Raw genomic sequence first — 15,916 nt, forward strand, 5'->3', positions numbered from 1 at the left:
AAAATCACAAAGTGTTAGCATGGCTTGGCACATGGTCCTGGCCTAGCAAGTCTCACCTTCATCCTTTCCCATCACACCCCAACATTGCAATCACATCAGACTGTTTATTTCATATTGTTCTTACCTCCAACTTCCACACCTTTGTAAATGCTGTCTCCTTTCCCGCTTTTGACTAGAGCACTCCTATTTCCACTTTCAAGTACAGCCTAGATGCCATCTTTCTATGAAGTTTTCCTCGACTCCCTTAAAAGCAAAATTAGATGGCTCCTCCTCTGTGCTCCTGTGGTGACTGTGTAGGACTTTTTAAAGAAGTGTGTTTTTAAAAGATTTGTCATACCCACTATTCTGTTATTTATCTCAGCAATATCTCCCTTATCCAGACTTTCACTCCACCCCCACTGCCTAGACTTTACTTTCCATTACAATACCTGTTATAATATTATCTTCATGGGGTTCCCTGTCTCTGGCTTTGCCTCAGTAATGTAATTGGCACATGGCAGTCAGAGGAAACCTTCTTAAACTACACAGGTGACCATGTCACTTCCCTGATTAAAATATTTTATTGGATTCCTTGTGCCTTCCAGGATAAAGACTAAATTCCATCATGTGTGTTGCCTAAAATGGGCCCCAGAGCACAAAGGCCTGTAAGGTCTAGGGCCTGTTACCCTCACAAAGCAGAGTGAGGGTTGCAGCTGTGGGCTCTGTGCCAGTAGTCAGCCACTCTGGTTAATTGTGTTGGGAGTCAGGAGGTCAATAGGGCCATTCATATATTCTGGTTCCAGGTCCCCAAACTTACCAAAGCAGCTCCTGCCAGGCCCCTGTGAGCAGCATTTGGGCAGGGGCAGGGAGCCTTGCTCAGCCTGAAGCAGGTCCTGGCACTGCCCTGTTGGACATGAGTCTAACCTAGAACCATCCCGACCTACATTGTAGGGGCCAAGATGGGGGCTACAGCCCAGCTCCTTACCAGAGGGGCCACAGCTGCGGCTTGAATTCTGATTTGCAAGTTTTTTAAACTCCATGAGCTCTGCATGGTCCTTCTCATATGTCCTCTTCAGATTCTCTACATACTGCATCATCACTTCTGTTGCTTTGGACATGCGCTTTTCCTACAGCGAAGGAGAGCACAAGTGTGTCAGACAGTTGGAGAAAAGGTTCCATGAGAATTAGCCTGCTCTGAGCTAGGCTCTGGGCTGAGAGAATTGAAAGGCTCCATGACCAATTAGATATGACTTTGTCCTCTAAGAGCTTGCTGTACATGGTATGAGCTGGAGGTGGATTTGGATACCTGCTCTCAGGGAGAGTGAGACAAAAGTATCAACATAATCTCACAGGGGATGAAAGGTGGAAGAGAGTCAGTTCTGCTTGCAGAAAATGGGTCAGGGAAGGCTTTATGGAGTTGGAACGGAGTGGACATAAGGCTTGGGCAGCATCAGGGCATGTAGAGATGGGTGGGAGGGACAAAGGGCATCCAGGCTAGGGAGCACCAAGAGCAAGGACCCTGAGGCAGAAAATCACAGAATGTGTGTGTATAGGTGAGGAATTATCCTCCAAACAGGACTCCTTGGGAGAGTGAAAGGGGTGCTACTAAAAAGTATGTTGTGACAACAGACATAAAGCAGGACTGTTTGGGCATCCTACCTATGTAAGAATCAGCCAGCAGTTAAATTTGTTCACAAGAGGAAAATATGAGTCAGAGCTGGGTACAGAATATACTGAATGCTAGAATAAGGAATATATACATATCCTAAAGAAAAGGGGGAGTCATTGAGTGTCCCAAGATAAATGACATAATCAGGTCATCACTGGAGACTAGATTGAGAGAGTGAAACTGGTGGCAGTGAGACCAAGAAGGAAAGAAAGAACAAGAAGCTGGGGCAGAGAAACCATTGGGAAAGTGGTGGAGACTGAGGTGAGTAACATGTAGGTCGAGAAGCATGTTTGGGAGTGCTGTATAAAATGAAGACACTCCTTCTCTGCTTATACCCCCTTGGAGGTCTCAAAGGGCCTAGCCCAGGAACTGCCTGGTAACAGGACATGCTTAGTGACTGTTCTCTGGAAAAAGGCCCCCTGCAGCTGTGAGCTGAGGCCAGCCACTTCCCTAGAGTCCTCCTTGGGTGGCTGCTCCCAGCTGGAGTGACTCTTTGGGTGATGCTGCTGAGTCAGATGTCTTTTCCCCAGAAGAGCAACCCAGTGGCTCTTTTCCTCCTTTTGTTACACGAGAACTGCTCCCCATGCTCTGTCCCAGGGACACTCATCTCAATGCAGTCAATGCCACAGGCCATGGGTCCATGGAAATAACAACAGCAATAATGACATCTAAATGCTTTACAAGTCTGACAGTAACCGTGTATGGCAAATACCATAAGCACTCTTCTTTTATGGTTGAACGGGCTGGAGCAGAGAGCGCTTCAGTAACTTGCAGAGATCACCTGGCCAATGAGTAGGGGAGTGTCAAGATGAGAGCTCAGGCAGTCTGATTCCACTACCCTGTGCTGGACCAGGGCACTGTTCTGGGTACTTCAGGACTTCGAAATGGCTAAGAGGGAGTCAGACCCCACTCACTGGTGGCATTACCTTTCCGAGTCTCAGTTTCTTCACCTGGGGATAAGGATATTTACTTCACAGGCTTGAAGAGAGTATTAAATGAAACAACAGTTTTTCCCAAAGCAAGTTTTTCCAACTACTAGTTCTATGGGAGGTGAATAGGCACTTTTGTGAGGAGTGGGGAAAGAGGAGACTGTTCCTATGGTCAAACACATTGGGGAAATACATAGGTAAAGGTAAGCAGGCTTCTTCAAGATAGGACTTCCCAAAGCATTGATTATGCTAGTGTGTATTATAAATCTCGAAAAAGGAAGAGAGTTCTGAATAGTTCCCAAACTTAGGTGTCCACAGAAAGCTTTTTCCAAGAAGCACCTCAAGGGTTTAGTGGTTCCCCCCAAATTATCTGAAAACACCACAGTAATGTACCTATGATGTATAGCAGAGGGGAAGCCATTGATAGGTGGTTTCTAAAATTGTTGCTGGTCATGTTATTGCTCCATTACTGTGGGAAGAGCAGAACCAGTCAGCAGGGTCGGGAGTTAGCAAGGCTCACCTGGCGGATGGCCCCCACCGTCTCAGCTCGGCTGGAGAGTCGGGCAGCCAGGCGGTGCAGGACAGCGATGTCCTCCAGCAGCTTCTGGTGGGTCTCCCGGTGCTCACAGTGGTTCCAGAGTAAAGCTGAGGACTGAGGAGTAAGAAGGAGCCTCACCTGGAGTCCTCATGTACCCAACCTGGCCTTGAGTTTTCATGACCAGCCCTGGGCCCCATTCCACCAGGAGCAATAGCTTCTGCATGGCCTGGGCAGCAGCTTCTTTTTGGGGATTGGAGAAGCCCACTGTGGACACCCTATATACCTGGCTGGTCTAAAAGAAGGGGTCACATCTTTGGTCCCTCCTTGAGAAGCCCCCAAGGCTTTTCCACAGCCTTGAGATAACCGGCCTTGGGGATCTCTGCCTCAGCTCTGGCCAGCTCTCTGAGGAAGACTCTGCATTCAGTACAGGGCCTTGGCCTGATTTCCCACTTCAGGAGACAGGGGTAGGTAATGGGAAGAAGCAGGGTACACAGCATTCCCTTGGATACAGTCCATCCTCTAAGGGATCCCAAATTCAGACTCCACAATTACCGTAATGGAAGCTTTGAAGTTTTCCAGTTCCTTCTCAGTGTTCTCCTCTGTCAGGTTGCGTTCCCTTTCTGCCTGGTTAATTCTAGATTCCAGGGTGTAGCTGTCATTTCTAAAGGCCAAGGACAGTTGTACAAACACGTTCTGTTGGGAACAAGAGTGTGGGAGAGGTACTAGCGGGAGTTATTACGAGGGAAGAAGGCTGTGGGTATGCTTCTTGCACAAGCATTTTACAGAATCCCCTAGAACCAGTCACCAAAGTATCCATGTGCAAGTGAAACTCACCTATCATATTCAACTGAACAAAAGATGGTGAAATAGTAAGCTGAAATCTGCACTAGATCCTGACTAGCCTCAAAAGACGAAGTGCATTCTACTGAAAAAATTAGGGCATAACACTGTTTTACCCTAAACTTCAAGAAAATAACATCCTGTATTTGGATTTAGACAAACTCAGGCCAACACAAACTCAGGCTGACTGTGTAAGCAGTTTGGATTTACACTGGGATTTATTATATGAGGGTTTTGGAAGTTGCACATGAAATACTATATTTAAAGAGATTCCATTTGAGATTTAAGTTGTGCTGGCTTAAAGCCAAATTCAATCAGCATCTAGGCTCAGTGTGGCGAGTTCTACATCAATAGTAACTTTCAATAGCTGCCAGGAGATTAAGTAAGGCTAATGATTCTATTACGATAAGCATTCTGGAATAAATATTCCATGGATGAAAAATACAACCTGCATGGATAAACTGTAAAAACGTGGTATAGACCAGTCGTAGAATTCCTAGAATAATAGGAAACGCCTGGGGAGGAGTAATGGACAGATGGACTGTACAGAGGAAGGAAGCAATGGCTTTAATTTTTACAGACTTTACCTTCCCTGCCTGAGTCAAGTGGTAGCAGATTTACACCCTGTGGGGTGAATCAATTCTACCTGAATGTCTGAAGTTCATGTAACATCTCAAGAGAGAGAACTGAAGGCACTTAGCTGACCCAATGACAATAATGATGGCAATATTGAACACTACTGTTCATTGAACATCTACTAGATGCCAGCACTGCTATGATTTTTATGTACCTTGGCTCACTTAATCCAACCCTCTGGGATAGGAACTGTTATAGCCACTTCATGGTTAAAGAAATCAAGATCAGAGAAGTTATTAACTTGTTCAAGGTGACCCAATATGTGAGTAGTAGGGCCAGGATTCAACCTCAGCCTGCCTGACTCCAAAGCCTGTGCTATTTCTGACATGCTGAGAGCTGGTTGGGTCAGTATACGTCTGAGGACAGGATCTGGCCATTAAACAAACTGCCATGGCCCATCTTCCCAAACGTCAGCTTTGAGCTCACTGCCCAGTGATGGGGACACTGCCCTACTAAGGCCTCTGTCCAGTTAAGCCTTCCAATAATGGGCAGTGCTTTGTTCTCCATACCTGGGTTATTTCCTTTCTGGGAATGTGACATAGAAAGTTCTGAATTCAGTCAGAACACTTAGTTTCAAATCTCAGTTCTGTTCTTGGACCTCACATAAATTATTTAATTACTCAGTTTTCTCCTTTGTTCTAATTCCTGCTCCACCTGCATCTCAGAGCTGATGAGGGGACTAGCCAAAAAGATGGCTATGCGAGTATATTATAAACTGGAAGTGCCATGCTTATATGCTCAGTTATTTATATTTTTGGTGATAGATATTTCATATTGACTCTCTTCCTCTACTTATCTGGTCCAGTGGGTCTCAGGAAAGGTATGCTCATTTTCTTGTTACCAATGGCATAGCATGCTCTGAAGATAACAAGACCTGCATCCTTCCAACCTGGAGTGAAAATCACCCATGTTTTTGCTTTCTTCATTATGTTAACACTGACATAACTATCTTGAAAACATCTAGTGCTGGCATCAAATATCCTTACCAGACCACCACTGACATATTCTTTTTCTCCATCTAAGCCTTCACCAAAAAAGAAATACACACAAATTCCTCTTGGCTCACTTGCCACCCCCACTGAGACAGTCTCTCTATAGAGACAAGGAGGACACAAGAAAAGGGACGGGGTGGGGGGAATCAGGGAAGGCTGGAGAGCTGACAGTACAGCTTCCTGCCTCAGCTGAGCTAGTTTCCTTATGTCAGAAACCCTCAGAAGGAAACATCTTCTTCCTCCAGACAAAAGTTTGAAACTTGAAATCTGTCCTTCTTTTAATAATTTTGAAATATATTATGATTCAATTCTGCAGACTCACAGCTGGCTTTGTATTTTTAAGTTATACTTTTAAAGAATAGGAAGAATCCCTGAAGGAATGCGGAATTTCCAACTACCTTCTCACTTCTGACCAACTCTGTGAAAACCTTCCATTAACTGGGGTGGGGTTGGGGATCTCAGAGGCTCAGCAGGGCTGGTCACAGATATCTGTATTACACACAAGTCACTCATATTCAGTTTTGTGTAAAAATGATAGGGCCAGAAGCTCGAGGGGGGAATGTTTTGAATAAGCCCAGACAAGCAAAGGCAGAAAATTTCATAAAGCACTTAAGTCACTTACCTCAACTTCCTTTTCAGTCAGTGGGGGGGCACTGTGAAAAAGAAAAAATACACACTAATGAACCTTATCTAACTTATTAAATAAATCAAAATGTGACTGAAACAGCCAGTAGATCATACATTTCTAGGAGCGGAATAAGCCGGGTTGGTAAAATGGAAAAGAGGGAGTATCCTTTGTGCATGCTCTGTAATCCATCAAATACTTGCCCAGATGTTGAATTCTTAATGTGGTAGAAAGTATTAGATCCTGGGGATGGATCTCTGGCAGTGCCACTACTACCTCGGTGGCTTTGGACAAGTTATTTAAACTAAGTCCTGGTTTGCTCATCTCTAAAACAGGAGTGATATTACTACTTTGCAGGAGTCTTATAAGACTTAAACATGTAATAAATACTTTATAAATCATAAAAATGTTGAGTTACCATTATGATTTTTGGGGGGCTCCCTACATATACAAAGCCCGACTCATCTTCCTGTCTCCGAGGATTGTGACAAGAGTAACTTTTGGGCCAGAGACTATAGGGTAGGGAAAGGTGGCCAGTGCCCTTTTCAACAGTGAGAAACTCCTCTGATGGCTGGAACCAGAGAGCAGGCAAGAAAGGCCCAGCTGGCATAGAGGTGTTATTCTAGAGGTTCCTCGTACACGGTTCCGACAAGCCAGGGCCTTTCCAAGAGTAATCAGTCTCTTATCTGCACACCACTCAGTGTTGCTGCTGCCACTGCTGTTGCTGCTAACTAAAGCTGGGCCCTTTCTGAAACCTGGACAATGTAAATAATACACAGGCCCTTTCCTGTGCTGGGGTGGGGAGGGCTTGGAGATGTCCTTCCAGCATCACAGGACTTGGCAACAGAGCATGCCATCAATAAGATTGTCAGGAAACACAGCTTCCTCCCTCTGACGGGTGCAGAGGGACCCCGGGAACAAAGGTAGGGGTCAGCCATTTCTGCGAGGGGCTGTTTCTCACCCCTGACAAGAGACTGTGAGAGCCTTCCTGTCAGGATGAGGCAACAAGACCCCATGGCCATCAAGTTAACAGAGGAGAGAACATGGGATAAACAACTGCAAAGATGTTTGGTGGTTACAATCTTTGTCACCACCCCACCCATCAGGCCCTTTCCTTTGTAGGACAACATGATCTGAACTGTCATATAGGGCATGCACGTACTGATTAAACGAGTTCTCAGAACTGGCTGAGTTTGCCTCAACTCCTGGGTTGTTTAGATGTTATATGAAATTTACATGTTTTCATAGATTATTGATTGAATCTTTTTCTGTTTTAATGATTCACATTATGGTTTTTTTGCTCTAAAACACAAGCTTTTTTTTGCTTGTTTTTTAAATTCTGTTTTTTAACGTAGAAAGCCCTGAGGACTCACGGAAGTGTGATATACACAAACTCATGGGATATGGCCAGCTCGTGATGCAGAGCTGAGTCTCAAAACCAGCAAAGGCAGCTGGGAGGCAGAGCTGTGGGCCTCCAGAAGGACAGAGGTCTAGATGGTTATGCACAAAGAGACAACTCCAGATGGCCTTGCCCACCTTGTAATTCAAACTCTCTTATCAGGCTTTAGAATAAATTCAAGGCCCTCTGTGAACTGGTCCATGCCTAACTCCTCTTCTTACTCTCCAGTCACATTGGCCATTCTGTTTATCAAACATGGCTTAATTCATCACGGCCCCAGGACCTTTGCATTTACTCTTTTCTCTTTTCTTTTTTTAATAAGGTTTTATTGAAATATAATTCATAAACTATAAAATTAACCTTTTACAATTCAGTGGTTTTTAGTTTCTTCATGGGGTTGTGTGACCATCACTATTGTCTAGTTTAAAAGATTTTTGTCATCTCAAAAAGAAACCCCATAACTATTAGCAGTCACTCCTCAACTCCCCTCAACCTCTTCAGTCCTAGGCAACCACTAGTCTACTTTCTGTCTCTATAGACTCCTATTCTAGACATTTCATATAAATAGAATCATACAAAGTATGGTCTTTTGTGACTGGCTTCTTTTACTCAGCATAATATTTTCAAGATTCATCCAAATACCAGTACTTCATTCCTTCTTAAGGATGAATAATATTCCATGTTATGGATATATCACATTTCATTTACTCGTTCACAGTTTATAGACATTTGGATTGTTTCTGCCTTTTCTATTATGAATAATGCTGCTATGAACGTTTACATACAAGTTTTTGGGTGGACATATGTTTTCATTTCTCTTGGACTGGAATTGCTGGGTCAAATGGTAACTCTTTGTTTAACTGTTTGAGGAACTGCCAAAGAGTTTCCAAAGTGGCTGTATCATTTTTACTGAGGATTCCAATTCCTCTACATCCTCATCAACACTTGTTATTGTCTTTCTTTTTGCTTGTAGCCATATTAGTGGTTATGAAGCAGTAACTCATGGTTTTGATTTGTATTTCCCTGATGACCATTGATGTTGAGCATCTTTCATGTGCTTACTGGCCATTTGACTATGTTCTTAGGAGAAATGTCTATGTAAAGCCTTTGCCCATTAAAAAAAATTGGATTGGCTATTTATTATTTAGTTATGTGAGTTCTTGATAAATTCTGGATACAAGCCCCTGATATATATGATTTGTAAATATTTTCTCCCATTCTTTGGGCTATCTTTTCACTTTTCTGATGGCATTGTTTGCAGGATAAAAGTTTTTAATTTTGATGAAGTCCTATCTCTCTCTTTCTCTCTTTTGCTGATTGTGCTTTTGGTGTCATAACTAGGAATGCCTAACCCAAGATCACAAAAATTTATTCATATGTTTTCTTCTAAGAATTTTACAGTTTTAGCTCTTAATTTAGGTCTTTGCTCCATTTTTATTCCATTTTTGTGGATCATGTGAGGTAAAGGGCCAACTTCATTCTTTTACATGTGGATATTCAGTCGTTCCAGCACCATTTGTTGAAATTATTGTTCCTTCTGCTGGCAAAGCTTCTCATCAACATCTTTGCATGGACAGCTTCTTTTTGTCATTTGCACTTCTCAGATTAATCTTTACTCCTCAAAGAAGACTTCCCTGACCCCTTACCCCCCTTGCACTCCCAAGTCATTTTCTTTACATGCTCTATTTCATGGTCTTCTTAGCTGCTTCATTATCTGAACCCATTTATTTTGTAACTTGAATATTACTGGTTTCTACCACCTAAAATGTAAATACCATGAAAGTAGGGACCATATCTGTTTGTTCTCTACTTTAGTATTTGGCACATAGTAGGCTCTCAATGAATATTTGTTGATTAAACACCTTTTTATTTGTTCCTTTTGGCTCTTGGCTACCTCATCCAGTGACAATGCCTCCTTGTACTATTGTTAACCAGTTACTGGCCATGTCTTTAAGTTGGGCTTTGGGCCAGATTTTCCACCAAATCCATTCAGCTAGGTGACCCTCTGATCTTCTTGATATGGTCAAATTCCAGTTCACATAATCCACAGAGGATATGAAATCAACCCCTGCTTCAGATGAAAACTCAAGTGTAATCTTCCCATGTTTCTGCTTGAGAAAGCTCTGGCTTCCTTTGGTTGGAAGACAAGCCTTCTATAACTGTGTTTATCTATCCTGACTCTCAAAAGGGCTCCAGGCCAAGTGCTCAATTTGGAAACAGCCTCTACTGAGTCTAGGAGCAGGAAAGCTAGTTTGGCCATGATATTAGTTGGGGTAGAGAAGATCGGAGAGAGCAATATGACCAATGAAGCAATGAGAGCCACTGATTGCAATCTGAGACCCTTGACATGTGCCTCAGAAGCTGATTTTTTCATAGACCATGAGGCCTTGGTCTGTCCTCATAGTTGGTAACTAGTAGCTGTAAACTTACTCAAGGAAGAGAGACCCACTCAATATCCCTGTCCTGCGGAAGCTGAAGGAATTTAATTAAATGGAGGTGTACCCCAATCATATTCATTATCCTCAAATTGAGCAAAAAGAAGGCAATCACACTCCTAAGAAGCCATGTTCCTAGCAGACTGAAGACTACTATAATTGTGTTTTATATTTCTGATAGACCCTAGTAAGTACAAATTGAAAAGCATTAGGTTTGGAACCAGATCAACCTGAGTTCAGTTACTGATTCAATTACTGATTCAATTACTGATTCACTTCCCAGTAAGTTGCTTTATAGCTCTGTTCCTTCACTGACATAACAAAGACAAAATAAAACAAAATCTTCCTTGTCTGCCTCACTGAGTTGTTTACAAACACCAAAAGACATACTGCACGTAAACATGCTTTGTAACCAACAGCATTCTTGGGGTACATCTCCTTTGGCTTCCTTCCTTTGGATTTCCACCGCCTATCTTTCTTCAGATATAAGCACCCAACAACCATAGTCTCCTCCAGCTGTGGATGCAGCCTGCTTCTGATTTGTTTCTAGCACTTTTCCTAATGTTCATCCAGTTTCTAGGCTCCTCTGAATATTGCCCTGACAATGTTGGGTTTTAGAGGATTACAGTGTGGAATTTGCACACAGCAGACCCACTGGACAAAACCTGTTTTCCTTTTGTATTCATCATGGAAAAATGGGAGCTCTGTCGTGCCTAAGGTCTTCCACTAACAGTCCAGCCTCACATGGATGGATGAGCTGTAGACGTTGCCTGTAGGCACCCACCCCATCCCTATTGCTTATCAGTCCCTTCTCTTCTCTGCTTTTTGTTCTAAACTGTTTGCTTTTCAACTCATGTATCAAGGGCCTGTATCTGCTAACATGAACCTTAGTTCCTGCTCACAAATCTTCCTATTTAAACTGCATAGCACACCACCAAGGATGGAACTTGTAAGCCCCCTGTTATATAGGTGAGGAAGATGAGGCTCAGAAAGCAAGGCCATTTTCTTCCCATGTGTGGAAGAGGACTGACAGGGTTTCTAAGAAATCCCTTTTCATGTGGTCCCAAATGTTCTACATCTCTACACAGACAAAATAAGACCTAGAATCTCCCTTAAAAAGATAAATGATACATCTGAGATTGACACACATGCCTCCTGGCACAAAGCCCATTCCCTCTGCTGCCATGAACCTCCAATGACCCTTGTGTCCTTACTAACTGTGCCCACCTATGAACCCCATCTGATATTTGGGTGGGAACCACTCAGCCTGGTCCTTCATTTTTCTCTGCTTTGGATGGATTAGCCCTTTCTGGACCACTTGACTTTGAGCCTTCTGGGGTCAGGGACCAAGGCTGATGCTGCCTACTGTCCCAGCTAGAATGTAACTCAGGGGTCACCCATTTAGGCTCTTCTGCAGCTCATACCCTGATTTTACCTTCCAGGGAGAGATTTGTGGACTCGCAGTTTGCGCAGCAGCATGTCAGAAATATTGGGCATGACATCCAAGCCATTCTTTGACTCTTCTTCCTCAAGAGCTGGGGAGAGTTCAGAAGAGAGTCCTGAAAAAGAAAGTGCTCACTTATAGAAAGTCTGTTTAAAATCACAGTAGCACCATGGGCAACTCTCTACCGAGGGCAAGGAAGAATTATAATATTTATTTAAAAACTACTTTATGCCAGGGACTTTATAATTATTATCATGGTTTATCCTCACAAAGACCCGATGAGGTAGAACCTAATCATCCCATCTTACAAATGGGTAAACCAAGTCTTGGAAACTTTAAATAATTTGTCCAAAGTCACAGAACAAGTAAGTTACACAGAAAGACTTCAAACTAAAATCTGATTCCAAAGTTTGTACGCTTCCCATTGTTCCTCCAGTATCAAGCAAGCTCTTATGCTGGAGTCAAGTTCTGGTTTCTGGTCAGTGGAAGGTGGCTGGCTGACAATTTGGCTATGATGCCTGGGCAATCCCCTCTCTTTGACAAGCATCTCAGGAGGTCTGTTGCCCAACTGTACTTCAAATGAATTCAAAAGTTTCATCTTCTCTGTGTTACCCAGAAATAAGTATCTGGCTCCATAGCCCCCCACAGATAGGCATAGGAACAGATATAAAGTTCATTATATCTTTTATAGATTCAGAAATATAGATGCTTCCGAGTGAAGAGAGCCAAAGACCAGCTGATTGTTTCTTCCTAAAACTATCCTGGGTATTGGGGATTGAATCATATCCCACCCTCACAAAAGGCATGTTCAGGTCCCAAGTCCTGGTCCTGTGGATGTGAGCCCACTTGTAAATAGCACCTTTGAAGAATGTTATTAGTTAAGGTGTGACTAAATTGAATGAGGGTGGGCCTTTATCCAATATGGTGAAGTCTGTTAAAGCAAAGGAAATTGGACGTGGAAGGAGAAGCCACAGGGAGCAGCCAGAAGTTGTTCATCAACAGACTCAGAAGAGAAAGAAGAAGACATTGCCATGTGCATTGCCACGTGACAGAAAAACCAAGTACCAAGGATGGCTGGCAACCAGTCCCAGAATGCCATAGTCTTCAGGGAGAAAGCATTGCACCTTGCTGATGCCTCAATTTTTGGACTTCTTCTAACCACAAAACCATGAATCAATAAATTCTCACTGTTTAAATCAACCCATTGTATGGTATTTGTTTTAGCAGCTAGGGAACTAAAACAGTTTGAGTCCACTCCTTGTCAACTTGGCACTCATATACATCTCCTTAAACCATACTTAATCTATAAGTAAAAACAGTAACAGTCATAATTTCTCCTACCATAATTCAACTGTCCTATGTACAACTGGAAATACACTAACCCTTTCCCCAGAAAAGGATGCAAGTCCTTGGGTAATGTTCATTCTTAAACTTGATATCCTGTCATTTAAACACTGTGACATAACATTAATACAATTTTCATTATATGATAAGGGGATAAGATAGGGAAGAAAACAAAAGATATTTGCTTTACATTTATATACAAAAATATTCATAACAAAACAAGGAAGAAGTATTCATAACCATTACAGTGCTCATTTCTGCAACTGGTCATGTGGTTGTAGCTCCTATTAATAACTACAGTGTTGATTTGAAGCTGTTATGTACTCCCCAGAAAAGGCCATGTTCTTTCAATCCATTCCTGTGGGTGTAAACCTACTGTGGGTGAGACTTTTTGATTAGGCTGTTTCAATTGAGGTGTGACCCACCTCATTCAACATTGGTCTTAATTCTATGACTGGAGTCCTTTATAAGAGGACAAAATACACACAGAAGCAGAGAGATGAAATTCAGAGTAGCACACAGAAAAAAGACACAGAAACTGAGAAAGGAAGCCACAGATGGGGGAGTCAGAAGCTGAAGCAAAAAAACCTGAGAGAGAAGGATCAGGAGACGTTGCCAAGTGTCTGCCCATGTGACAGAGGAGTCTGGAATGCCAGCAGCTTTTAATCAGAAAAGCTTTCATGCCTTAACTGGGATATTTTCATGGCCTTAGAACTGTAATCATAAGTTTAAAAATCCCCATTGTTAAAAGCCAACCCATTTCCGGTATATTGCATTTCATCAGCTTTAGCAAATCAAAACAACTACCTTCTTCTATTATGTATTCCCTTTACCCTCAACAAGCACCTTAGCTGCTCCTGTTTATTTACCTGGTGGGGTGACACAAACGTTCATTCCTGAAGTTTCTGGGCCATTAGTAGTCCTGCCTGGATTGTGTTGTTGCAGTTTTCCATTGACACAGGGCATGGTAGTATTAAGAGATACCCTAAGAAGTCTTCTGTTTTCCAACAAACTTTTCTTTATCTCCATTGTGTAGTAGCTGACCTATATCTCCTTGATAATCAGGATCAATTACCCCACCCAGGACAATAATTTCCTTCTTTGCCTGTTGATTGAGGGGCATGAGGAGTCTAAACTGACTGGGTGGCAGTCTTAACTTCCAGTTCAACGGAATCTTTGTTGTGTCTCCTGGTGAAAACACTTATTTTGGAACTGAGACATGTTTACCAGCAGAGCTTAAGGCTGTGGGGCAGGAAGCAAAAATGTTCCTGGTGGATCACTAGGGGTAACAATGAATGGTGCCATTCCCATTTCTACCACTTAATTCGTGGACTAGTGAATCTTGGCTATGGGAGGAACAGCAATAGAGTGGATGTTGATTTAGAGCATATATAGCCTCCTGGAGAACACTGGCCCAGCCCTGTAAACAATAACGCCACCCAGGTGCTGTAATTGGATTTCGCAAAGGCCATTCCACTGGCCTATCAATCTAATGTATTTAGGAACAAACAGCCAATGTCATTATACTTTTTCATTCCACAAAACTCTGTTGAGGTATCAAATACATGGTCACCCAGAGCCTTGCCTCTAATAAGCATTTGAGCAGCAGAATCCAATGGTGATATTTTGCATATTTCTGTTGCCAATTTATGCCAAAAACTATCAATGTCATTTTGATAATTGAAAATAGAGTTATTAGTGTTCTTTTTAATCTAATCTGATTAGAGAACCAATTCCCAAAACTTTAGAACCAACTTACACTCTTAAGATTCTGTTTCTCAAGAACCACTCCTGGTACCAAAAACTGTTTTAGTTTCACAGTTGCTAAAACAAACATACCATGAGTTGGCATAAACCATAGACATTTAGTAGCTCATAGTTTTGAGGATAGGAGAAGCCTAAAATTGAAGTGGCAGCAAGGTGATGATTTCTCCTCGAAACTGTAGTATTCTGGGGCTGGCTGCCACCATCCTGGGTCACTGGCTTTTACGTCACATGGCAACACACATGGGAGCAACTTCTCCTGCCTCTTCCAGGCTCCTAAGAAAGCTATATAATTGATTTGGACATACAAGGTCTAATAAATCAAGTGAAAGATATACCAGGGACTTTTGCCCAGACAAGTCCCTTCTATTGAAAAAAATATATATAAACAGCACTTTTAGCCCCATTAAACTAGCTGCCTGAAGAGACATCCCAGAACCACTTTATTTCTTAACTAAATTAACAATAACAGCAACAATACATTTTGAAGTCAACTAAAAATATATCAGCAACTCTCAAATACAGGAGAGGACAATAATGTTTAAAAATAATGTTCAAAGACAAAATAAACCAGAAACAAAAAAACAACAATGGTATGGTCACCTTTAGAAAGTCGTTATAAGAAACCAGGCCTATCTTTTGTTGCTCAGATGTGGCCTCTCTTTCCAGCCAACATACGAGCAGTCTCACCACCCTCCTCCTCTCTGCGTGGGACATGACTCCCAGGGGTGTGGACCTTCCTGGCAATGTGGGACAGAGATCTTGGAATGAGCTGAGACTCAGCATCAAGGGACTGAGAAAAACCCTAGAATGAGCTGAGAATTAACATCAAGGGATTGAGAGAACCTTCTCGACCAAAGTGGGAAGAGTGAAATGAGACTAAGTGTCAATGGCTGAGAGATTCCAAACAGAGTCGAGAGGTTATCCTGGAGGTTATTCTTATGCCTTAAGTAGATATCACCTTGTTATCCAAGATGTAATGGAGAGGCTGGAGGGAACTGCCTGAAAATGTAGAGCTGTGTTCCAGTAGCCATGTTTCTTGATGATGATTGAACAATGATATAGCTTTCACAATGAGACTCTGTGAATGTGAAAACCTTGTGTCTGATGCTCCTTTTAGCTACTATATCAACAGAAGTGTAGAACATATGGAATAAAAATAAATAATAGGGGGAACAAATGTTAAAATAAATTTAGTTTGAAATGCTAGTGGTAAATGAAAGCGAGGGGTAAGGGGTATGGTATGTATAATCTTTTTTTTTTCCTCTGTTATCGTTTTATTTCTTTTTCTGTTGTCTTTTTATTTCTTTTTCTAGATCGAT

General features: G+C 42.3%; 1 protein-coding gene across 3 annotated transcripts in view; it reads right to left on the reverse strand.

The window, feature by feature from the left end:
* The window catches only part of IRAG1 (inositol 1,4,5-triphosphate receptor associated 1), a 164,814-nt gene that overhangs the window by 29,548 nt on the left and 119,350 nt on the right, over positions 1-15,916 (reverse strand). For all 3 annotated transcript variants that reach the window (XM_077113989.1, XM_077113987.1, XM_077113986.1), the window contains 5 exons: positions 11,478-11,601; positions 6,206-6,236; positions 3,668-3,808; positions 3,098-3,229; positions 965-1,106 (listed from right to left, as the gene is read on the reverse strand). In XM_077113989.1, the coding sequence (XP_076970104.1) occupies positions 965-1,106; positions 3,098-3,229; positions 3,668-3,808; positions 6,206-6,236; positions 11,478-11,601 (570 nt within the window). The remainder of the gene's footprint in view (positions 1-964; positions 1,107-3,097; positions 3,230-3,667; positions 3,809-6,205; positions 6,237-11,477; positions 11,602-15,916) is intronic.

This window comes from Tamandua tetradactyla, chromosome 8 (genome assembly GCF_023851605.1).
Source record: "Tamandua tetradactyla isolate mTamTet1 chromosome 8, mTamTet1.pri, whole genome shotgun sequence".
Classification (NCBI taxonomy): Eukaryota; Metazoa; Chordata; class Mammalia; order Pilosa; family Myrmecophagidae; genus Tamandua; species Tamandua tetradactyla.